Source organism: Asterias rubens, chromosome 1 (genome assembly GCF_902459465.1).
Source record: "Asterias rubens chromosome 1, eAstRub1.3, whole genome shotgun sequence".
NCBI lineage: Eukaryota > Metazoa > Echinodermata > Asteroidea > Forcipulatida > Asteriidae > Asterias > Asterias rubens.
The window spans coordinates 22950986-22977635 of NC_047062.1; the positions used below are offsets into that span (position 1 = coordinate 22950986).

At 38.0% G+C, this 26650-nt stretch overlaps 1 protein-coding gene across 4 annotated transcripts; it reads left to right on the top strand.

Annotated features, from left to right (window-relative positions):
- Positions 1–109: 109 nt before the first annotated feature.
- On the top strand, positions 110–25739 carry LOC117296017 (scavenger receptor class B member 1-like). Of its 4 annotated transcripts, none has more exons than XM_033778884.1 (14): positions 110–213; positions 254–347; positions 6567–6844; positions 7664–7821; positions 8719–8860; positions 11485–11697; positions 14152–14293; positions 17307–17376; positions 18513–18691; positions 19843–19955; positions 21931–22004; positions 22793–22844; positions 23338–23508; positions 25379–25739. In XM_033778884.1, the coding sequence occupies exons 3-14, from the start codon at positions 6704–6706 to the stop codon at positions 25481–25483; spliced, it is 1560 nt and encodes a 519-aa protein (XP_033634775.1). In that variant the 5' UTR covers positions 110–213; positions 254–347; positions 6567–6703; the 3' UTR covers positions 25484–25739. The 4 variants fall into 4 exon arrangements, with proteins under 4 accessions (XP_033634775.1, XP_033634750.1, XP_033634758.1 ...); XM_033778876.1 differs by having other exon boundaries at positions 148–213; positions 6550–6844; XM_033778859.1 differs by having other exon boundaries at positions 113–347.
- The last annotated feature ends 911 nt before the right edge of the window (positions 25740–26650 follow it).

Consider the following 26650-nt stretch of genomic DNA (forward strand, 5'->3'; position numbering starts at 1 on the left):
TATTATGGGGTCATTGACCTGTTGAAAGTTTTAGTCTGGTCCCTCCTAGCTAGCTGGTCATGCCCCACTACCCCCCCCCCCCCATGTTTCAGTCGTACACACGTGCATAATGTGTTGGTTGACGATCGTCCAGACAGCAATGCCATCCGCGAAACGACCGACACCGCGATAAATCCAGCCGAGCGGCTACTAGTTACCTACTGTTTTTACAATGTAAATGATCTGCGGTTCGGCCGTCCTTGAAAAATTTAAGACGCTTCGACGAGCAATCGATTGTCCGCTAAAGTTTGGACCACTTGGAAAGAGGGTTCTGACTGACAAACAAGCAGCTGTCTGTGCTCGTTTTTGTAAGTACAACTTTCACTGTCAAGATGTCATGGCCGGGGGAGAGGTGATAAACAAAAGAAAAATTATAAAAAGTGTTCAATATTTTAGCCATTTCGCTTCGGGATTTAAAAAATCTATTTTCCGGATTATTTTCAGTCAAAAGCTTTTTTTTCATAGTAGTGGGTTAGTCTCATAACTTTCCGTACAGCGCCACCACTTTTTCACTAATTTTTACAAAAATTGATACATTCTCATTGAGGTAAATTAAATACTATATTATTTCATATCGAATGAAAAAGTGGTGGCGCCATTCGGAAACTTTTCCGTTTCCTTTCTCCATTCTTCCTCCATGTGTTAACCACTCTCATGTGGGGCTCTGCCTCTGTCCTGGGCCCAATTTCATGGCTTTGCTTACCGCCGAATTCTGCGCTTACGATCGCGATTCCCCACTTACGAACATAGGTTAGTGCCGGCTCCTTGTCTAAACCATTTCTCTATAAAGGCTCAAGTCAAGTCTGGTCGTTCGATCGAACAATCCTCGTTGTGATAATGCAACCCTTCTCCCGCCGTCGGGACTGGGGGAAGGTTAGGTTGTTATCGCAATCAAAACAGTCCTTGCTCTATGATCGAACCATCGAACAGAGGGCAGCCGGGAGATAAAATGAAGTCCTCATAATAAAATGACAATTCAGTTAGTAGTAGGCAGAGTAGGGGGCCTGTCGTCGACATCACCAAACTCTTCCTAACTTAGGATTAATCTTAGGAATTAGGACGAGTTAAATTCCGTATCTAAAGACGTTGGGACGCATTGAACCCATCCTAAGTTAGGATGGGTTGCTCTTCCTAACTCGAGATTGGATTAATCCTACTCCTAGGGTTTCATGAAATCGGCTGCTGTACTCCCAGATCTATGAGGTTCGTTCTGCTTTGTGGAGACGATAGCGGAACGAACCTCCATGTTCTAGGAGTAAATCAATATTTATGGATGTGATCTTTTCACTCATTGTTACCGTTTGTTAAAAAGCAAATCTCATAATGAATGAAAAAATGGCAGTTGGATACAGAAATTTCACTGGAAGCGCAAGGTTTATAGGCCTACAAATTCCTTGTTGGTTTTTCCCATGTTAATTTTTTCAGATTTTTACTTTTATGTATCTATTTTGTATCTTTAGGCCATAGGCCCTAGTTCTTCATTTACTTACTTCATGGGCTTTTGAACTTCAAAGGTTTTGAACATTTCTTTTATAGGCCCGTCCTTTCTTTGGTTGTATTTTGTCCTTCAAGTTTTCCGTTTTTCGTCCATGATGACCATCAATGGAGATAAATCTTCATTTTTGTTGTCCTAAACTTTTCGAGCTGGTCCTCGTCAAAAACCCCTAAAGTCATCTAATACGACTTCAACCCTACTTAATAGTTAAAGGCGTTAGCAGTTCATATTTAGTGACAATGTTCGCAAAATCATGACACGAGAATTATTTCGCCGGGTCATAATCTCCTCTGTTGATATACATACATGTAATCCCTCGAAAAATTCATTGGCCCTCATAGCCTAGTGGTCATCAGTCCACTTACTTTACTGATACATGCGAGTTCGAAGCTCAGCACGAGACCAATAATTTTTTTATCCCCCAAAACTAAAAAAATATTTCTTTTTGTAATATTTAGATTCTTATCTTTATATCGATAGTGTTGCCTTTTCTTTTTCTCAATTGTTAGCCCAACATAACATGTGTGCATGCATGACACGATGATGTTTGAAAAACACAGTTAGCGGAAAATGGTGATCATAAGCGCAGAGTTTGGTGGCTAAGAGTTCTGTGAAATCAAATCGTACTAGATCAAACATCAAACCACTGACCCCCAAAAGTGTTAAAAATCGTAATTAATTAACCACGTGACCCATATTTGCATATTTAATTGGGAAATCTTTGTAGCACCATATCTCAAGAAGTAAACTGCCGTTTTTTAGACTGTTTGTAGTTAAAGACTCCTTGGGGATTGGAGATTAATTTTGAAAAACCGTGACCTCAAGTTGACCTCTACTTCCGGGTCAACCCAAAGTGTGGCAATATCGATTTTCAAACTGTTCTCAGTTAGAGACTCCTTGGGCATTGGAGGCTGAGCCTTAGGTTACCATGACCCCATGTCGACCTCTACTTCCGGGTCAACCGGAAGTGGCACCATAACTCATTCAGCATTTTCTTCTTTTTTTCAATGATAGACTCCTTGGTCATTTTAGCTCATAATCCAAGCAAAGGAACACGGAACAGCTTTGTGTTTGTTCACAAACACCTAATGTCTAGTTTCAATTGGTTCTGGCAAAAGTTTGTGTTTCAGTTTCCAATGATTTGTACATGTGTAGGAACTAAATGCACTAGGCTTCAGATATATTTCATTGCAAGTGCCCTTTGTCTATAGTTCTAATCTTAGTGCTCTACGGTGTTGTCTATAGTTCTAATCTTAGTGCTCTACGGTGTTGTCTATAGTTCTAATCTTAGTGCTCTACGGTGTTGTCTATAGTTCTAATCTTAGTGCTCTACGGTGTTGTCATGCTGGGTGGTGAAGTTAACATGGTTAAGTCATGGACGCGCACAGCATTCCCTTATAAGGAATTGTTTACCCGATCGGGCCGAGGGCCTTACCATAGCTGGAGGGGCGTTGTGTTGAAAGAAATCATTGAACAGTTATAATTTTTGCATTTGTTTTACTTTTTGACCAAAAAGTGTTGATGTTTTTTGACCGAAAAAGGTATTTATGAATGGGAATCAAAGTGTGTTGAATCGGTTTTGAACTAGTGGTTTAAACCCGTCGAGGCCTGGTTCTTGATAATTTACCTCGACTTCCTCTGGGTAAAATTATCAAGAACCAGGCCTCGCTGGGTTTAAACCACTAGTTGAAAACCTCTTCACCACACATTGATTCCCTTATTCAGAACAAGTAGTCAAAATCAGATTTGGCATAGTAGAATAGTCGTGATTGGCTGCGCTGCTTTTTTTTAATTAGTCGCCAGTTAGAGGGCCGTACATAAACTGTTTGGGAGGTTAAGTTTATTTAACAAAAACATGGGCCCAATTTTATGCTCTAAAGCTTAAAAATACAGCAAAACAAAATGGTTACCAGCTAAAATACCATGTCACATGTTTCAATTTGTGACTAGTATCCCTCTCATTGTTTTTAAGCAGGGATTTTTTGCTTGTAAAAAGTAACTCTATGAAATTGCGCCCTGGATCAATGCCATAAATTTGTGTGATACTATCTCTTAAAAATCACTAAGGACAGTGCTTGTCAATCATATTGCACAGCAGATCCACTGGTCTCTTATTATCATTGTGACATAACAATGACTGACTAAATAATCAATAGCAGATTTGCCATAAATTTGTGTGATACTATCTCTTAAAAATCACTCAGGACAATGCTTGTCAATCATATTGCACAGCAGATCCACTGGTCTCTTATTATCATTGTGACATAACAATGACTGACTAAATAATCAATAGCAGATTTGGCATTTTCTAAAGGCACATAATAGTAGAATTGATCGGCTGTGCTGATGTTTTTGAATTAGTCACCAGTAGACTAACATCAACCTGTTTGGGAGACTGACTAGGAGGGACTTCCAGGACTCTTCTTCTTCTTCTTCTTATTATTATTATTATAAATATTTATTAGTCATAAAAACACATACAAAACAAAACAAAAGCCTGGGACATATGCCTGGACTTAAAAAGTTTTCAAAAAACTGTCATGTCATGTGACCATCATGATGTAGTATTTTACAATGAGTAAACAAACCATATTAATATCAGATTTGGGCATTTGAAGGCACGTTAGTAGAATAGTCTTGATGGGCTGACTGTCGGGCTGACCAAGGACATAGAATGTGCATTAGTACATAGAATAAAAATCATAAATAATATGCTAACAAAAGTGCAATAATAAATGTATGGTTGCCTCCAACAGTCCAAGTTGTTTGTAAAAGTTGCCTCATGTGACCATAGAGCAAGGATAGAGCTCTATGATGTGACAAGGCACATATAATGACCAGTTAACCTAAAACTGTATTGAGGTTCTACACACCTTCAAATTAGCCGAACCATCAATTTTGTTATAGGCTTAGCTGAATAATCCCTGCAAAAAATGAGTTAAGGTTCAGGCTCTCAGCATTTCGGAATGCCCTAAATCATTTACAGAAGTTTAAAATGAAGTGCCTGCACATTGGTGAGACTGGATTATCTTCTTTAGTGCACATATTTTATTTTGTGACGAGGCTATTTATGACAGGGTCCACCCCAGGTTCTTGTAGATTTTCGCATTGCTTTTTTATTTCAAATATTTCCCTCTTAAAAGGAAGTCATTTCAGAAAACTAAATCTGAAAACTGTCAAAAACTAAACTAAAACAGGTGGCTTCGGTTGTTACAACTTAAATTAAGGAAAATGTGTTCACAAATGCATGTTGAAAATTGTGCATGGCTATTCACTATTTTATTCTAACTCACATAATGGGTATTTAGAGCTTGTTATTTCATGTTTATGGTTTGGTTGATCACATCACACAAAGTGTAAATACTGTCTGGACGTTTTTGTAAGCTCTACCACTCTTGTATTATACAATCAATTGTCGATTGTTTACAATAGAACGTAGGTCGAGTGTATAGATTATGTAAAAATTCATGATCACATCACCGAGCCTGACTTGTTGCTGCCATTTTTGTTTAAAGTAATCATGAAACGCATGGTTCGTCACACATCAGAAATGAACCAGTAAATGACTTTCGTCAAGTTTTCTCTCTGACAGCATGCTCGACTTTGATTTAAAGGTTAACCCAGGAGTCTAGTCTAGACAGAAAACAACAAGGTCAAAGTAACTTACAAACTTATGGTAAAATGAGTGTTTTAAGTTTACAAAAACAGATTTGCAACATGTGACCTTTGCGTTGATACAAAATCAGGAAGTAACTTAAACTTACCCACTTATGTTTAAAAGATTTTTTGTTATGGCCAAATAAATAAAATTTGTTTAGGGTCCTCCCTTTTTTGTTGAAAAAAAGGAGGATTTTAGGGTTTTTATTTGGCCTTAGTTTACAAAAACAGATTTGGAACATAAGTGCTTTTAGCATTGATATGTACACTGCAGCAGTGGTTTCACTCTGCTGGTTAGGCGCGCGGTCCATTTAGGGCCGGTTCGGCAACCATCACACGATTGCCGCAAACGATTATTTTATAGAGGGTCAATCGGTTGAGTTTCGGGACGCAATCGTTTCCAGAGATTATAAAAAGACTTTACTCAGATGAAGCACAAAAGAGTTGGCGCTTGACTGTGGTTTACAACTAACAAAAGAGTTCGCCTACACCAGGCTATCACTGACACTTCCACCGCTAATCCCTCGCTTCTTTTGGTCACATATTATCTAGACTATATAATCTTATTCAATTGGATGTTTGTTATCTGTTTGTGTACCTCGGGTTCATTACATTATTTTTGAGCAGTTCTTGTAGTCACGCCCGCCCTGATTGTCGTAAGTTAAACCAGTTATTTCAATAAATTAACTCAGTCAGTTCTTTAACTTTTCATTCAATTCGTGGTTCTTAATAGTTACACCTTGCAAACATTTATGGTTTGCAAACCTATGGTTTCAAGTCAACAGTCTCAAAATGTCACTGAATTGGACAGCGCCATCATTTATTTACCAACAAAATGTTCTGATAATAAGATCCATTCAAGTAAGCATAAAACAAAAAAAATACACACACATACATTTGCCCTAAGGCTTAGTTGATAGCCCAAATCAGTTAAGAGTAGCCCCCACTTTGAAGTGGCCTTGCGGTCTTGTGTCAGGCGACATCTCATTAAAAAAAGAAATTTTGAAAGGACTCCAAGGCATTTTATCAATCGGCACCCTATGATTTCTACGGTAGCAAAAAAGCTCTTGATAACATCTCCTTTACATAACGATTGAGCATTGTTTGCTCAAACCTTGCCCTCTGAAATGTGATAACTGCTAAACAGATAGCAGAACAGCCACGATCATTGTAAACAGAATAATCCTTACAAGTACCACTATCTTTTACAGATGTGTATGTTGCGTTTATAGTTAATGTATTGGTAAACTTTTTTGTTTGTTTTGAGCTTTGGACCTGCCCAGTTACGTAACCATAGAATAACCTTGGGTAGTCCATCATCTTTGATAATGAACTACCCAAGTTTATTATTACGTTAGGTTTGGTAACTGGGCAGGTCTGGTTGAGGACTGGTTGAGTTGTACAATTGAAGATCCCCTGCTTGGCCAGTATTTCGATTTGGGAACTGACAACAGCCAGACAGCTTCAAAACCAGCTACATCACCTCGAGGTGTACTTAGCCAGATCTTCACCATGACTTCCAGCAAAGACAGCCCCAAGTTAAGAACTAGAACTTTTGTGATTGCCATCACAATCGGCATCTTAATGGTGTTGATGGGAGGACTCGTCATTCCCATCTCATTCAGCGCCCTCATGGACACAATCTTAGATCAGGTGAGTAGTATTTCATAGACCCTTAAAGACACTGGACCCCTTTGATAAAATATGTCAATCGCACAAAGCGCGTGCGCACTAACATTTTGGTTGGCAAAAATGAGCGCTGTTTTGTACGCAGGTAATGGGCATGATTGGGCGTCTGCTTAGTGCACAACTCTATGGCATTTGCCAACCAACAGGGTCTGTACGCATGCGTGAATGTAATTCATGCATTTCCAGGGGTGATCAAAAGATAAAATTTTAATCATTTCAATGTAGCTCCTAAGATCTGGATCTCAGTCTCAGACTTTTTTTAGCATTAGCGAGGCGTAGCTGCATGTACGCAAGCAAAAACGTGAACGTGAGCGTCAAAAACTTGTGACGTCACCACCTTGAGTTTTTTTCATGCCCACATATGACATCTGCACGTACCTGACATGAAAGATGGTAATTTTACGTATGCTTAAAACGTGAGATTTTTTTTGTACACGTTCACGTTTTTGCTCGCTTAATGTGCAGCTAAACCTCCATAATGACTCTCAAACCCTAACCCCAGTCCTGATACTTCATGCCTCCATGCTCACTTGTCATTGCCTTGGTGCCCTTGTATTTACAATATCCTCATAGGGAGCCCTTTACCAAGGAGAAAATGCCTACATGTAGGTGCCCTTGCCCATTCAAAAACAAAGCATAGGGCTTACATCCCTATTGAATGTGTACAAGTATACTACTGTTCCTCCAATTATAATGTATGTAGATGGAATCATTGAGAGAGTGTGCAACGCAAATCTGATTCTTTTCTTTCTGTTGCTTTTTTTCTCTTTCTTTTTCCTCCAGACGATGGTCATAGACCCTAAATCAGCCATATATACAGAATGGAAGGATCCAACGCTTCCTATTTACACTCGTTTTTATTTCTTCGATCTGCAAAATCCAGAAGAAGTGTTGCAAGGGGCAGAGCCCGAAGTCGTCGAAATCGGACCCTATTCTTACAAGTAAGAAATTGTTCCTCACTGTTTTCCCTCTCTGTGGTCTTCATACACTTGGTAACATTTGACACATGAGCAGACAATAATGCAACCTTGTGTCACTACCCGGGTCCCCCCCCCCCTACCCTTCATCCCCTAAAAAAAGCCAACAAACCAGTAAAGCTTTTTAGTGTGTGGCCTTTCTACCTAAGCATTAATAAATATCTCTTAATTGGACTTGTTATTAAAGCTTCTTTTCCCCTATATCTGATGTGGGTGGTGGGTTTGTCTTAGAAAGTTGGAAGAAATTGGGTTTAAATTGGGTCTTCTGGCGATCAGCCAAGCATTCTGTAGGAATAATTTAATATATGGTTTGATATTAAAATGCAATACTTATTTGTATACCACACATACTGATCTTTTTCATTTGATGGAGGAACACAAGTAAACCTTTTATCCACCATATTGCCATATATTTACAGCCGCGTTGTTCCAAATTTCATATTTGAGTCAAATATGGGAGATTATTGGATGCTGCGTGTAGGGTGGGCGATTTCCATGTCTCATCCAGTGGATTTTTTTTAAAAACAAGTTTCAAATGATAAGGATCAATAAATGAATTTATTTAAAAGTATTGAATGCGTTTCATTCATGCATTGTCACAGAATATGATCACTCGGTGAAATAAAACAATTAGATTTGTTTTACAATGCCCTAAAACGTGGTTCATACTTCCTGCGAATGTAATACAAATTTTGATGTCACAGCCCTGTTTTTCGCAGCGAGTGTTTTGCAAATTGTTGAGCAAATTTCAATTGATGCGAATTATTTGTTGTGACTTTGTGACATGGACATTCGTTTCGCATTCGCAGAAAGTATGAGCCGGGCTTAATATGTTGTCTTTCTATTGTTGTATATTAACAGAATGGCCTTGCCGAGAGTCAACATAACGTTTAATCCCAATGATACGGTGACAAGCTTCCAGCCTTACTCTTATGTATTTGATCGCTCCCAGTCTGTCGGCAGTGAAAATGACACCTTCATGACGACCAACATGCCATTTTGGGTAAGACCCCCACTAGAACCTAAAGGTTTCCTTCAAACTATAGACTGATCCATTTTGCGCACCACCGTTGCTGGGTCATAGCAGCTAAATGTTTTGTACATGAAGACATGGAAAAATCATTGTCTTTGGGTGCGTTCAGACACGGTACTAAAGTTGGTTTAACTCATGGTTCAACTCGATTGAGTTCAACTCAGTGTGTCTGAACGGATCTAAAGTTAGTCTGAATTGAGTTCAACCCACAAAAGATAAACCATCCAGGGAGGGGGTTTATCTTTAGACCACTATGGGTTTATCTTTTAACACTGTGTGTGGACAGAATAAAAAAGACCACATCCGGTTTAACACACAACAGGCGACCCATTGACCTCCATAATCATTACGTAAACACACGGTGACCAATGAACAGGACAATAAACAGGATGTTAGAGTAACGGGGTCGCGTTTTCTTTGACCTCTTAAAACCAAAGATAAACCGGATCGGGTTTAACTCAGTGCTGTCTGAACGCAAAGGGGTTTTATTTTTTTGATCGCCCTCTGCTGCTCGTAAAAGTTAAGTCGGTTCGGGTCTAACTTAGTACGCTGTCTGAACATACCCTTTTTAACTTTTATTGTGAATTCAGTGTTTTCCTCAATGGTTTACACACTTTCCCTGACAGAAAAGCATGACAAAGTTAAACAGAAAATGCATACTAAAATTTTGTTGGAAAACCTTGCTGATGTATTACATTTTAGAGACCCTACCATGCAGCAGACAGCATTTGTGCGTGCTGGCTAAAATGGATCTATAGAAATTTAGGGCAGGGCACTCTGATGGAAGTGTCGTGGCCGAGCGGTTAAGAGCACCGAATTCAAACTCTGGTGTTTCTGATCAGCAGAGTGTGGGTTTGAATCCCCAGCTGTGACACTTGTGTCCTTTTAAAGTTAAGTAAGACACTTAACCATTGCTCCGTCCTTCGCATGGGACGTAAAGTCATTGGTTCAATGTGTTGTGTAATGCATGTGAAAGAAGCCAGTGCAATTTTCGAAAAGAGAAGGGGTTCGCCCCGGTGGAAAAGGCGCGTTATAAATACGTTTGCTATAAAATTATTAAGGACACGCTTTTGAAAATCAAGTATGGGGAACATTGGAAGTCAAGTGACTTTTCCTTAATGCCACTCAAACACAAAAGATACTGATTTTATTGGCTAAGCCATTTGCAGAAATTATGCAAACCCCTCATTGAAAGATCAAAAGAATAAGGTCAAAGTATTTGACAAATGCGTTTCACAAACACAAACATGATCGCGTGACAACATGATTGCATGACCCTAAATTTTTGATAATAATCTAAAGCTATCCATTAAGCTGATCGGGGACTTTTTAACAGTCATGTGTTTTGGCTCTCAACCGTTTCTATTTCCTTAAAAAGTTCAAGTTTTTGGAATGCAAGTACATTAATTCAAACCACAAAGGAAACTGACTGAGTAAATTTCAGTTTAGTTTTGTGGTGAACATAGAAAAAAAATTGAACAGAATGGGATTTGAATTTGTGACTTCTGGAATAAAGTGCCTCGAAAAGAAAACAAAATAACAGAATAGGGAGACTGTAGGACTAGGACTAGACAGCTTAGTGGAGTGCCATCGCAAGTTCAAATCCCACTGTAAAGTTTATTTTTCCTTTCCCCCATTTTGTCTGTCTGGTGCTACACATATTCTTTAATCCTCCTGAATTATAAACATCATGGAAATTCCAGGTCTAGATTAAGATAATCCGGGCCCTCGAGCCCTTTTGGGGATTTAGCGTATTTGTTAAATCTCTTCTCTGTCACATGATTACTGATTTATTCACATAATCATTTTTTTTGTCAGAGTGAAAAAGTGCGCTGGAAGAAAAAAAGCAGCAGGTTTTTTAATCATGGATTTAAAGGCTGTAAAGTAAACCATTGCCAATTTCACTTTATGGAATGTCCCAAATTCCACTTTCATTCCAAAGTTCACAAAGTTTTTACCAAAAGATACTGATACCATAATTGTTGGCTTGAACAACTTAGTTCTAGAAACTCTTTACAGCTATTATACAGAATTGGTACAGAAATTGTTTATTGATGAAAGCTTACTGATGCTGAAGTTCGTACAAGAACCATTTTATTCCCTGTGAAATCTTTTCCTCGGAAATGAAGTCATACTCGAGAAAACTTTATGATCTGAAAACCTAAGCAACTCGACAGCTGATTCCGGTTGTTGCAACCAAAATTAAGGCATGCTGTGCAAAATTGTGCATGGCTTTTCACTATTTTCTCCTTACTCACACAATGGAGTTATTCCAAATTTTCACAGGTTTGTTATTTCATGTATGAAATAAGATTGATCACACAAAACACAGGCTCTGGGCTCGTTTATTTTCTTAGCTCTACCAATCCTGCCTCCATCTTGGTCATGTTCCTCACATCAAATAACAATAATGAATGCTAATAATCATTTCGCAGACTATGTTGTTCTTCCAGCTTCGGTTTGGCAATATTGATATCAATGGGAGAAAATCAAGATGGCTGCACCATGATAAAGATCTATTGTAAACAATAAGCCAGAGTAAAATTCCACTGTAACTTATTGGAACTTTTGTTGAATTTTGTCTTCTCCCTCAGTCTACAGTATATTTTGTGAGAGAGTATAACACTCTCCTGAAGGCCGGGCTATCACTCTTCATGGAAGGAGTTGGTGAGAAGCCATTCATGCCCTTGTCAGTCAGACAGCTAGTGTGGGGTTACGACGAACCACTCTTTGAATGGGTACATACGCATCTGCCCATGTTCCCGCTTCCGGAAGGCTTCGAGACGCAGTTTGGATTTCTACTTGGGGTAAGGACACAACTCATGTACCCATGAACTCAGCAAGCATGACATAAAACATGCGTCTTTGTTTATTTATTATATGAAATATTTCATTTAACAGTATTAAAGCTGACATACAGAACCATCATCCCACCCATTATATCTGGCTACCAAAAATGTTGGGGAAAAATCTCTCTCAATGTTTATAGGAAGCACAACTTTTATTTTGTTTGCCATAAGTAGTAAGTTGTGTAAGTTGTTATTCAGCCTTTGAGAAAGACTCTGCTAGGGTCAAACACCAGGCCATTAACTATGTTTTGCAAGTTGTGTAAGCATAACAACAATCCAGTTCATTGTGGTTCCCATTGATGTCACTGCCAAGTCAAGTTTACATAAAATGAGTACTAAAGCTCCTTCATATACTGGCGCCTGCACAACTTGGTTTTTTCCCCCTCAGGCTACAGCATTGAAACTAACCTGTGATCAAACAAATTTTATACAAAGATCCTTTTACTAATTTTATACAAAGATCCTTTTACTAATTTTATACAAAAGACCCTGAACAAATAAACGGTGTTTGTAAAAAAAAAAATATTTGTCGGCCTAGGTTTTCTTTAATTTGTATAAAAATGATGGTTTGCCTTTTCCTCAATCACAAGTGCGGATACAAAATAAAACATTTACAGGCATTTACGAATGGTGGATTCTTATTTAGCACACATTAATAGTTTATTATTAGTTTATAAAAAAAAAAAAATAAAAAAAATAAAAAAATACAAAACATACACCAATCCACCAATAAGGTGCTCAAGGTGCTTGCGAACAAAGAGACACACTTTTAAAAACAGGTTTTGAAGTTTTTATGAACTGCGATACTTAGTATCTAGCACCTTATAAGGGGGTCTACAAGGTGACTTTTTGCTTGTGCGCGTGTGTACAGGTTTACTAGTCATTCTCCGCTTAAACAGCTCCCTCAGAAATGCAGCGCTTACAGTAAGTGGATAAGGGTGATCGCAAGCACAGAGTTCTACGGTAAGCAGTGCCATAATATTGGGCCTAGGTATGCCATTGTTGGGAAGGTATTGTGTTCAAAAAAATGCCCGTGGGGGATGTTTGAGATGAGAGAAATGCCTCTGGTGTACAATTACCTGCAAATTTATAATTATTTGGTGTTCCCTTTTCCTCCTTTAATAATAATAATAATAATAATAATATCGAAGTCTTATATAGCGCATGTATCTACCAAACAAGGTACTCAAGGTGCTGACTATATACAAACTTTCAGAAAGATAGGTTGTTGCAGTGATGAATGCTGAGACCCAATTATTTAGCACCTTATAAGGGATTACAGGGTGCTACGGCCTATTAAGCAGCCACAACCAGGAACACTGGGGCGAACCCCTTCTCGATAAGTGCACTGGGTTCTTTTACATGCGTTACACAACACATGGGGCCAACGGCTTTACGTCCCATCCGAAGGACGAAGCAATGGTTAAGTGTCTTGCTTAAAGGACACAAGTGTCACGGCTGGGGATTCGAACTCACACTCTGCTGATCATAAACACCAGAGTTTGAATTCGGTGCTCTTAACCGCTCGGCCACGACACTTCATTTGTGAAGGTCTCAGTCATACTTGATGCTTTTTTTTTTAATTGTGTATAAAACCTTTGAAAAGGTTTTGTACAGGACTGTTACAGATCAAAGCCACCATTGTATAATTTTATTCCGAAAGCTGACTGACAATGAAGTTCATGCAATTTTTATTTGAAATATTTCTCTCTGAGAGGAGGTCATAGTCGAGAAAACTGTATGAAAATGAAAACCTATTACAAAACTTCACCAGCTGATTTCAGTTGTTACAACCAACATTAAGTGCAATGTGTTTGCTCCTGACCCACACAACTGATTAAAGGTAGTGGACACTATTGGTAATTACTCAAGATAATTATTATCACAATGCCTTACTTGGTTACGAGTAATGGGGAGAGGTTGATGGTATAAAACATTGTGAGAAACGGCTCCCTCTGAAGTGACCTAGTTTTTGAGAAAGAAGTAATTTACCACGAATTTGATTTCGAGACTTCATATTTAGAATTTGAGGTCACGAAATCAAGCATCTGAAAGCACACAACTTCATGTGACAAGGATGTTTTTTTCTTTCGTTATTATCTCGCTAATTCGACGACCAACTGAGCTCAAATTTTCACAGGTTTATTATTTTATTCATATGTTGAGATACACCAAGTGAGAAGACTGTCTTTGACAATAATCAATAGTGTCCACTCTCTTTTAAAGTATAACTGAAAACTTCACAAAGGAGGAAAAGCGGGAAAAGCACACATCAAATCATTATAAATTTGCAGGTACATGTACTTGTTTCATGTATTTGGTTGATCACACAAGACATAAACACTGTCGGCGACCATTTTGTCAGTTCCACCAATCGTTTACAAAGTTTATAATCTCCCTATTCCATTTTAGAGAAACAACACACCATTGGGCGAGTACACAACTTTCACTGGAGTGCAAAACAAGACAAGAGTCAACGAAATCAACAAATTTAATGGGCAGTCAAAACTAAACTACTGGAAATCTGATTATGCTAATCAGATTGTTGGATCAGGTATTTATAATTTTTCTCTTTTAAAAACTTGACCTTTTTATGCTTAATAATAATATAGGTATTCCCGCTCAATTTAAACAAAAATCCATTCATTTTAACTCCTGGCTCATTAAATTTCGTTTTGAAAATGAATGCACTTTGAATCAGCATTTAAGAGTCAATTTCAACAGTTAAGCATTCACTGGTCAAATAAAATCATTCAGTTTCATCAGGCCGCAAGACTCATTCAATTTCGTTAAAGCCAGTATCAAGAGCTGCTCAACCATTCAATTTCATTTGCATTCAAATTCAAATTCTATGTTATGTGCTTATACTCATTCATTGCTGCCTATTATAAAGGCAGAAACTTTCAGTGGAAACTCTGAATTTCTACACTGGTTTGACGTTTAAGCCCAACGGTTTTGAATAAAAAATGGCTGCCCGTGGTCGGTACAGAGCAAGATAAAATTGAGATTAATATGTTTTCAAATTTTATAACAATCCCTTATAATTTTAAGCTTTTTGTTTCCCTAATTTATTTTGTTAACTTATCATTTAACATGTTGCGGACATTAGCAGAAACAAAGACAACAACATGAATACCAGTGCAACAAAATCTCAAAAGATTTGGTTTCCATTTTAATGTTATCAGATACAGGCTTTAACTTTAAGGCTAACAAAGCAAAAGGAACAATTATTTCAATTTATAAGAAAAGAAAAATGATGTAAATATAATGTGAAGTACATGGAAACACCTCTTATAAAGGACAACTTATGTGCCAGTAATGGAGCTGTAACTTCCAGTTTACTCACAAAGCCATAACTCATCTTTTAATTTAAATGCAAAGAAGTTGTAATTCGTTGCACATAAATGAAAAAGAAAACTCAGACTAGCAGCAAAATCATGTTCGCTTCGGTGAGTCTTAATTTGAATTCATCTATTGTAAATAGGTAGTAGAAATTAAACTTAAGAATGGTCAAAGTGTAGTCTTGAATAACTGTAAATGAAATAGAATGACTGAAGCGAATCTGAACGAGAAAAATGCTCTGAACGAAGCTGAATGCATTAAGAGCTAAAAAGAAACCCTGGTTTGAGAGGATTAGGGGAAAATGCGTGAATTACAATGCATGCTAATGAAATTGAATAATTTTTTGCTGAAATTGGCCGGGAAAACCTATAATAACCAGTTTTTATATAGCGCATTTCACACCGAAGGGTGTCTCAAAGTCCTTCCAACATTATTACCCCTGGTCACCGGGCCTTAATTCATTCCTTAAACCATCTCACCTCCCTGGGGAGTATACAGCCTGTCCAAAAAAAATGCGCTACTCGGCTAAATCAATCACAAGAACCCATCTCTGTCCTCACACGTACCCATGTACCCCTGGGTGGAGAGAAGAAATCATAGTCAAGTGTCTTGCTCAGGGACACAAGTGTCACGACCAGGATTTGAACCCACACTCTGCTGAACAGAAGCACCAGAGCTTGAGTTTGGCGCTCTTGTCCGCTCGGCCACGACACCCCACAAACCCAAGAATGGCCTTGCGGTTAAACTCATCTAATGACATGCATTTAAGACAAGACCCTTGCACAACTTACTTGTTTGCAGAAATATTTTTTTAATGATTTACTGTCAAGTTTGATGCCTTTGAGAAAGACTCTGTAAGGGTCAAGTGTCTGGCCTTTAACTATTTTTTTAATTTACGATCAGAATACAGATTTAACAGAAACAAAGCATTCATCAACAAATAGACAACAAATAGATCAAAGAGGGGCATCAATAAATAAAAACACACACAAATAAGTAAGAAAAAAAAGCTTGTTGCAAAAGATAGCACTGATTTGACTCTGTAGACACCGTTCATTTTTTTGTAATCATCACCATACACCCAGACACTGTTAATCTCGATTTTTTTCCTTGTTTGTTTGTTATTTTGGCAATTTGACAATAAATGACGCAGCAGTTTTGGTTAGCAGTGAGACAATCCGATAAGCAATGTTTATTCATCTCTTTAAACCATCCCATGTTAGCCAAATACACAGACATTTTCAAGGCTGAATGTCGCATGTGCATGATTGGACACTCTTTAATGATCTTTCAATACGAAACCGGGACAATGTTGCAACCTTCAATTTCCTTTACACAACAGTCAAATTTAGGGATCATCAATTTTTTTTAATTCAATATCTTTGTAATTTTCATGAGCTTTTAACCAAAAACTTTCCTACAATAAACTAAATTGATTGAATTGAATTGAATTGTAATATTTAGGCATTCATCTAAATGTAATCCTAAAGAAAATCAGTTCCTGCTGCACAAGTTTTTTTAAACATTGCTTTAAACAGTAGACTTCTTCCAGCGAATAACAATGCTTTTATCTATGTAGGACCACCCGGTTAAAGGTACTGGATACTATTGTTAATTAGTCAAAATAATGTTAGCATAAAAACTTACTTGGTAACAAGCAATGGAGAGCTGTTGATAGTGTAAAACATTCTGAGAAATGGCTCCCTCTGAGGTAACATAGTTTTAAGAAAGAGGTAATTTTTCACTCAAATTTTTTAAAGACTACCGGCCTGCAGCCGATTTCACGAAACTTTACGCAACTGCGTAAGTCCGTTTGCGCAACGTTTATGGCTCAACTTACGCAATAAACGTGGCGCAAGTGGACTTACGCAGTTGCGTAAAGTTTCGTGAAATCGGCTGCTGAATCCTTTGACAATTACCCAAGGTGTCCAGGGGTCGATTTCACAAAGAGTTAGGACTAGTCCTAGGAGATATACAAATTGCATGGATAGTCCTAAGTTAGGACGAGTAACTGGTCCTAACTCGAGATAAGACTAGTCTTAACTCTTTGTGAAATCCACCCCAGGGGAGTAGTCCTGACTTAGTAGATATTAAAAAAGTAAGACTAGTCTTAATTCTTTGTGAAATCCACTGGCTATAAGTGCATACCTGCAGTTGATAAGCACATTCTGTACTTACTTGTGGTTAATGGTAGGGTACAATAACTGTATAATTATTGTTTACAGATGGCATGATGTATCATATGGGAATTAAGGAAGACGAGACGTTAAATTTGTTCCATCCTGATCTCTGTAGGTGAGTTTCTATTTTACTTTAGAACAAAGGACAGGAAACAGGATTTACTTATGTACTTTCCTTTCTCTTTAATCGGACAAGAATGCAAAGTTTGAGTGGCGAATATACATGTAAGGCAAATCCCTGCGTGCTTCCTTTTAATAGGCGGCCTCCTTTTCTTTCTTTTCCTTTTTTTTCTTTTTTCTGTTCTGTTTTCATAAAAAAAGGATACATTTTAACAATCTCATACGAAAACAAAATTTTGTTAAAAAAGAAGCCGAGCCGGCTGTATTTAAAAATGTGTTGGCGGCCATTTTGAAAAAGGGGAGAAAGAAGACATCCTTCCTTTTTTATTATGGCAGAAATCAAATCCTGTTCTATTCAATATTTTTTTCTATGTTCACTACAAAACTGGATTGAAATTTACCCAGTCAGTTTCCTTTGTGTAATGTACTTGCATTCCAAAAACTTGAACTGTTTAAAGAAATAAAAACGGTTGCGAGCCAAAGCACATGACTATCGTTGTATAATGGATCCATTTTGAGCTTTTAGATGCATTTCTCAGATGAAATGTTCCCCCATCAGCTTAATGGATAGCTTTAGATTCTTATCAAAATTTAGGGTCACGCCATCATGTTCGATCATGACTAAGCATGTTTGTATAACGCATTTGTATCTTAAATGTTTAAACCCATTGATATGACAGTACCAGGTCAAATTCTTGAGGGGTTAGCTTAATTTCTGAAAATGGCTTAGCTAATAAAATCAGTTTATTTTTGTTTGAGTGGCATTATTAATCCTTATTTTGATAAAGTTGTTAAAAATAATGTCTTTATCAGAAAAGCAAGCAGAGACAACAATAAGGTTTTAAGGTTTTTTATCCGTCTTATCTGATCAAGGTTCTTTTACACAGGGATGTGATTTCTCCGTTTTTTTTATTTTAATTTGTACAATTTCATTACAAAGATTAAAACAAAACCATATGCCCGTATTTGCAGGGTAGGGCTTTTAAAACCAAAGATAAACGTTAATATTGGGCATAATGCTCACAAAGTTTCGAACTTGCTTGCTTTCGTGCTTTGTGCTCTGGTTTTTCCTCAACAGTCTGTCACATCCCTGTATACAAGTTTATTTTCCTCTGTGCCTTTGATCTACAGGTCCATGCCCTACACTTTTGTACAAGACGATTATCTGGAAGGTATTCCCTTGAAAATGTTTGGGGTACCTGCCTATGCCTATGAGAACAGCAGTACATACCCAGAGAATCAGGGTTTTCTGGTTAACGAGAAAGATACCGTACCTTCAGGACTCATGAGAATCGACCCCTGTAGATACGGTAACATTAATTTTTGTTTTTGTTCCAGTCATGATTAAATAAACCGCTGTTTGTTATTTATCATTATCGAACCATGCTGGAAGCATATTTGATCAAGTTATTGGTGCAATAAAGTTATTTGATTTTAAACCAAGACCGCTTTCCCACTGGATCCACCATTGCGAAATCAGGATCCTGCAACAAGATTAGTTGCAGGCGTGAAATCGCAGTCGCGTTCCCACTTGAGTATGATCGCGCATTGATCCCCCTTTTTGGGAACGGAAGTGGGTTCAAAAAAATATTGTTTTGCTAGCAAATTGCGGGGTCTGATCGCCCTTTGCGTTCCCACTAGACTTTTGATCGCCAATCCACAAGGGCGATCAGATCCGCTTTAATCCTACTCCCGAGGAGAATCAAAATTGCACGGTCAGATCATGATCGCCCTCGGATTCCCACTGGAGCTTATTTCTCTTTGATCGCCCTTTTGGGGTCTTGATCGCCCTTTTCTCGAATTGGGAGGTCAATGCAGGGTGCAGTGGGAACGGGGTGCTAGAGACAAATATAGCTACTGTTAATTTGACTAAAAAGATCTGTAGAAAAGCAAACAATCCTCCCTGGTACAACAGTAATGCCATGGTGAACAAACAGTGGGTACTGATAATGTGGGAACACGGGGACATCGCTCCATGGTTAAACCAATGTTTGTATGAGAGAGATTGGCTGCTGCCAGCTTTGTTTTGTACATCCCATTGCCCTTGTGGGAGTTTACCAAGTTCCCTTGATGGAAAGATCATCTAAACAAACAATCAATGAACAAACAAAAACAGTATGTATTTACAGTTTGTAATTCACAGACAGAAAATAAGAAAGCCTGCTCCCAATTTCCTAGAGCTTTCTGAAATGCCCGAAAAAAAAACCCAATTATGCAGGAAAAAGTGACCAACGAAAATGATGTGTCAGGTGGATGAAGACAGTGAGATTAAAACATTGCTTAGGCATAGAAAAAAGTTGCTTAGGCAAAACAGATTACCAGACAAAATGTCATCAAGTATAAGTTGATGGGACTTGTATGCTGCCTTTTTATTGCTGAGCTCATTATTTATTTGGAGGATTATTTCCGCTTAACAGCTTTTAAAAAATTTTGTATTCATATTTTTTCCCTTTCTTTTCAGGAACACCAATTGCCCTGTCGAATCCGCATTTCTTTAATGGGGATCCCTGTCTTCAGGTGGAGGGCCTGAAACCCAATGCTGACAAACACAGAAATTATTTCTCCATAGAACCTGTAAGTAGTAAACAAGATCTGCTAAGGTTGTCTGCCATTCAAAATGCTACATTTTGGTGCGGCACTTTGGTGTTTCTGATCAGCAGAGTGTCAGCTCAAGTTCTGGTCTTGGCACTCGCGTCCTTCAGCACTACGGGAATGCTCCATTTAATGAAAGAGTCTAAAAAGAAACAGTCTTTTCGTTTGGCAACTTACACCTGTTATCTCCATGTAATTGCTTTTCCGAAAAGTGGACTTTATTTGATCAGTCACAAACCAGTGTAAAGAAACTGGTCAACCACAATTCAATTGATGCAAATAATTCAAGACTCTCTCACTGAAAAGGATGTATACTTGCCGAGTTTCAGTGGCCAAACTGCGGAAATTCTGTAATTGATTTTTCCCTTAATGGTAAAACACTAAACTATTGTTGCCTTGTTCTTTGGTGGGGGGACATAAAAGCTGACCATAGTTCCGTCTTGCTTTGCTTGGGACAAAAAGTCATAGATACATGTAGGTCCCGTGTACTGGGATTGGTACTGCTTGTCAAAAAACCCTGAACATTGTCGTGTCTGGTTCTCAAAGTAAGGACCCTAGATTGCATGTTTCGTTGGGCTTGTGACTAGCTACGGTGAGGAAGTTCACTTATGAGACATCCTTTGTTTCAATATCAGAGTATAATAATAATACTAATAGAAAAGGGGGCCAGACTGTTTGGTACCATTTCGGCCTAGGTTTGGAATAAATAATAATACTAATAGAAAATGGAGCCAGACTGTTTAGCACCATTTTGGCCTCGGTTTGGAATAAATAATAATACTAATAGAAAATGGAGCCAGACTGTTTAGTACCATTTCGGCCTCGGTTTGGAATAAATAATAATACTAATAGAAAATGGAGCCAGACTGTTTAGTACCATTTCGGCCTCGGTTTGGAATAAATAATAATACTAATAGAAAATGGAGCCAGACTGTTTAGTACCATTTCGGCCTCGGTTTGGAATAAATAATAATACTAATAGAAAATGGAGCCAGACTGTTTAGTACCATTCCGGCCTCGATTTGGAATAAATAATAATACTAATAGAAAATGGAGCCAGACTGTTTAGTACCATTTCGGCCTCGGTTTGGAATAAATAATAATACTAATAGAAAATGGAGCCAGACTGTTTAGTACCATTTCGGCCTCGGTTTGGAATAAATAATAATACTAATAGAAAATGGAGCCAGACTGTCTAGTACCATTTCGGCCTCGGTTTGGAATAAATAATGATACTAATAGAAAATGGAGCCAGACTGTTTAGTACCATTTCGGCCTCGGTTTGGAATAAATAATAATACTAATAGAAAATGGAGCCAGACTGTTTAGTACCATTCCGGCCTCGGTTTGGAATAAATAATAATACTAATAGAAAATGGAGCCAGACTGTTTAGTACCATTTCGGCCTCGGTTTGGAATAAATAATAATACTAATAGAAAATGGAGCCAGACTGTTTAGTACCATTTCGGCCTCGGTTTGGAATAAATAATGATACTAATAGAAAATGGAGCCAGACTGTTTAGTACCGTTTCGGCCTCGGTTTGGAATAAATAATAATACTAATAGAAAATGGAGCCAGACTGTTTAGCACCATTTCGGCCTCGGTTTGGAATAAATAATAATACTAATAGAAAATGGAGCCAGACTGTTTAGTACCATTTCGGCCTCGGTTATGAATAAATAATAATACTAATAGAAAATGGAGCCAGACTGTTTAGCACCATTTCGGCCTCGGTTTGGAATAAATAATAATACTAATAGAAAATGGAGCCAGACTGTTTAGTACCATTCCGGCCTCGGTTTGGAATAAATAATAATACTAATAGAAAATGGAGCCAGACTGTTTAGTACCATTTCGGCCTTGGTTTGGAATAAAGGGTGAACAATATCAAATAAATGAATTGATTATTGATTTAGTAATTGAACTAAATCACAGAATTGAATCTTTAATCACAGATTCTAGGAATGCCTTTTAAGCTACGCATGAGATTACAGATTAACCAGTACATCCAGGCTGACAGTGATATACCGTAAGTAGTGGAACTTTATTCACACCTCTCGCTTTATTCGCATCTGGGTTTATCCAGCAGTTGGTATATTATGGGTTTTTAAATTTTTATATAAACCTTTATTGTCACTTTGATTTTAAAAATCAATATATAAAATTAATTGAGTTTTTTATCAATGATATCGCAGCTTGCAAGAGAAGGATGAAATTTTCCTTTTGTGCCAGTAAATCCTCGAGCTTGTCGATCGGGCTATATCCTGTGAGCCTTTAGATCTCGTATTGGGTCAAGTTGGGATAGTGGTAACCCTCCCGCCTTCTACCACTTGGGTCCCGGTTTGAAGCACATAGGGGGCACTATGTGGATTGGGTTTTCCTTAACTGTCTTCTCTTTATTGTGTTTTTGGCTAGTACAGTGATAAAGTTTGCTTTTCTGAGAGTCCTTGGCTACACAACCCGAATAAATGAAATAAAACTTTTGAGGTCCACACTTTACGTATCATATGATATGCTCACCCACATCCCTGCACCCCCCCTCCACACAAACAGTCGTGTTTGACCATTACGTTAGACGTCTATTTTACTTTCTGTTCCTATTTTGGACACAAATAACTAATGAGGACCCATGAAAACAAAGAACCGACTAGTGAGGAACTATTGTCCCTATTGGAAAAATTGTTCTCGGGGAGTGGGGGGGGGGAGGGGGTGTAGGCCATACAAACCCACACACACACACACCCAGGATCAGCCAGGAAAGCTGTAGCAACAATTCATCTGACATTTGTCCATCTGGTTATGTTTTTTCTTCTGCAGGCAAACAGGGAGTGTAAACACAAGGTTCATGCCAGGATTTTGGTTTGAGGAGGTGGGTTATTTGGCTCTTCTGTATTTATATAGTAACTTTTATTGATTGCTACCTCCTTGGAACTACATGTTCCCTATATCGTCTTCTCCTGAAGATGATCACTCGGGGCATACTGATCAAAATGTTGAGTCGTTAACCACTGGTTCTTTCAGAACCAACACTACTCAAAAGAGATATTTACATGGTGTTGCCACAAACCTCTCTTAGTTAGATGTACCCTGTATATGTATTGGCCTTTCTATTGCAAATATTATTAAGAGGCTTCAGGCCTAAAGCCTTTTTCAAGGCATCTGAAAGCACACACATTTATGCAACAAGGGTGTTACTCTTCATTATCCTCTTGCAACTTGGGTGAACAACTGAGCCCAAATGTTCATAGATTTGTTATTTTATGCATATGTTGAGACACACCAAGTGGGAATACTGGTCTTTGTCAATTACCAAAGGTGTCCAGTGCCTTTAATGACTGTGTTTGTAACTCTGGTCTCTACAGGATGTGACTGCCAATGAAGAGGTGATCGGTTACTACAACAACGGAATCAAATTGACTGGAATCATATCAAGTCTACTACAGTATTTGTCTATATGTATAGGTGCATCGATCATCGTAGCATTTATTACTGTCGGGCTCTGCAAGTTATCAAGAAAAAGCAACAAAAGTATTGTAAGTATCTTCAAGTTCAACCCCTACCCCCCAAACAACATAAAACAAATAGATACAAAAGGAGATGGAGTTTGTTTGTGGGGGACCACTTATCTAATGGCAGTGTCATTGTGCAATTCTTCCACTTTATCTAAACCTTTGTATGGTTCTAAGGTTTGCGTTGATTGCGTGTTGTGGCCGAGCGGATTAGAACGCTGGGCTCATGCTCTGGTATTTCTGATCAGCAGAGTGTGGGTTTGGAGTCCTTGTTGTGACACTAGTGTCCTTAAGCAAGGCACTAATAATAATAATAATAATAATAATAATAATAATAATAATAATAATAATAATAATAATAATAATAATAATAATAATAATAATAATAATAATAATAATAATAATAATAATAATAAGACTTGTAATGCGCACATATCCACCCTTCTGGGTGTTCAAGGCGCAGTAAAACCAAAAAACAAAACAAAAACAAAACACAACACAAAGAAAAACAGACACAACAAAATTAGTCATTGAAAACCTGTGACATAAGATAAGTTTTGAGAAGAGACTTGAATTTTGCAGTACAAAGACAAGATCGAAGATTAAGTGGTAGAGAGTTCCAGATGCGTGGCACGGCTGAAGAAAAAGACCTGTCACCCCATGAGTGTCGAGACGTGGGTTCAATGAGGAGAAGCATAGAACTTGATCGAAGATTCCTTGATGGAGTGTAAACTTGAAGCAGTTCAGAAATATAGTGGGGAGCCTTGCCATTAAGAGCTTTGTGGACAATGAGCATCAGCTTGAAGATGATTCGTTGAGAGATAGGGAGCCAGTGTAGTTGTTTCAGAATGGGGGTGATAGAACAGGATTTTCTAGACAGTGTCACAATGCGGGCAGCAGTATTTTGGAGCCGTTGAAGTCGGGAAATCTGGTTGTTAGGAAGACTGTAGAGAAGAGCATTGCCGTTGTCAAGACGAGAAGTAACAAATGCGTGAATGACCTTTTCAGTGGCACTTTTGTCCAAGAACTTGCGAATCTTACCTATATTCCTGATGTTGTTGATGTGTGGCTGAAGTGTCATTGATGAATAAAAAATAACCCCTAAGTTCCGAGTTTTCAGCGAGGGAGCTATCCGAGCATCACCGATGGAGATGTATGGCACTGAAACCTTAGTTAACTGTTGACGTGACCCAAATAGAAGGAACTCTGTCTTAACTAGACCATTATTGTTTCGTCCATAAGATGGGACGTACAGCCATAGGTCCTGTTTGTTGTGTAGTACACATAAAAGAACCCAGTGTACTAGGGATTTGCCCTGGTGTTCCTGTTTTGATTGGATGCATATTGTGCCACAACACCTTAGAAACCATGACCAATGCTATGTAGGAGAACAGGGTCTTTTACTTAAAACTGTAGGTCCATATTAACCTTGCAGGGAAAATACTGAGCGCTTTGAGATGTGATGTTATAAAGCGCTATTTAAGAACTGTGTAGTTAGAAATTGGTTTCATTGAGAAACCAGCTCTATTAATGTAACCTTTTCTGTTAAAGAAACCGGTTCTTTTCAGAAACCAGTTCTATTCAGGAACCAGTTCTACTTAGAGCCAAGTTCTATTCTGAAACCGGTTCTTTTCAGAAACCAGTTCAGTTCTATTCAAAAACCAGTCCTATTTAGAACCCAGCTCTATTCTGAAACCAGTTCTATTCAGGAACCAGTTCTATTTAGAACCCGGTTCTATTGTGAAACCGGTTCTTTTCAGAAACCAGTTCTATTCAGAAACCAGTTTCTATCTAGAAACAATAATACTGATTTGGCAGTTACTAGAAAGAATCACCCCCAGTATTTAAGTTTTATTCGTTTACAAATTTCCCATTCTTCCTTTTCTTCTTTCAGATGAAGGATACAGATGACCCAACTTACAATTCCATCGGGCATGACAATTTGGAGCACTCGGTTAATCACAATCACATAGAGAAAGACACCAAAGACATTGTATGATGTGGGTGTGTGTGTGGTGCATGTGTATTATGATGGTTGTCTCTCAAGGTACTCCTGTTATTTGTTTACAACAGACCAAGGACGGTTCAGCAGTTAACCATTTTGATACAGTAGACAGTTTTAGTTGACTACTCATACCCCCTCTCCCTCACCATAGGCAACTTTAAGTCAAGCACTCAAGCCTGGGGTGGATTTCACAAAGAGTTAGGACTAGTCTTATCTCGAGTTAGGACCAGTTACTTGTCCTAACTTAGGACAATCCATGCAATTTGTATATCTCCTAGGACTAGCCCTAAGTTAGGACTAGTCCTAACTCTTTGTGAAATCGACACCTGGGGTGGATTTCACAAAGAGTTAAAGGAACACGTTGCCTTGGATCGGACGACTTGGTCTATAAAAAGCATTTGTAACCATTTTGTATAAAATGCATATGGTTAGAAAGATGTTTTAAAAGTAGAATACAATGATCCACACAAGTTTGCCTTGAAATTGCGAGGTTTGCCTTTTACTGTGCGAACCAACACAGTCGCCATTTATGGGAGTCAAAATTTTGACTCCCATAAATGGCCGACCGTGTTAGTGGACGAGGTAAAAGGAAAACCGTGCAATTTCGAGGCATGTTTGTGTGGATCATTGTATTCTACTTATACAACATCTTTTTTATTAAAACATATTATCATGGAAAAAGGATTTAGAATCAAAATAATTAAAAAATATATGACAAATAAATATTTATTTAATTGCAGATGCCCTCCTTATCATTTGAAGAAAAGAAAAAATAGAAATGCTGAGGGTTCGAAATCAACTCAAATATTTTAGTAAGAAATTACTTCTTTCTAAAAAACTATGTCACTTCAGAGGGAGCTGTTTCTCACAATGTTTGATACTATCAACAGCTCTCCATTGCTTGTTACCAAGTAAGTTTTTATGCTAACAATTTTTTTTGAGTAATTACCAATAGTGTACAGTGCTTTTGAGAGGATGGAGATAGATTTCCTCTTCAAGAAACAAATAAGGCAAACCCTGCTGATTGTGTGAGTCTTTCTTATGCAAGTATGATATAGTGTTATTAATTATTCTAAATTTTATCAAATAACTGTGATTCCGGTTTCTAAATGTTATCAAATAACTGTGATTCCGGTCGATCGAATGGTGTATAATAGTTAG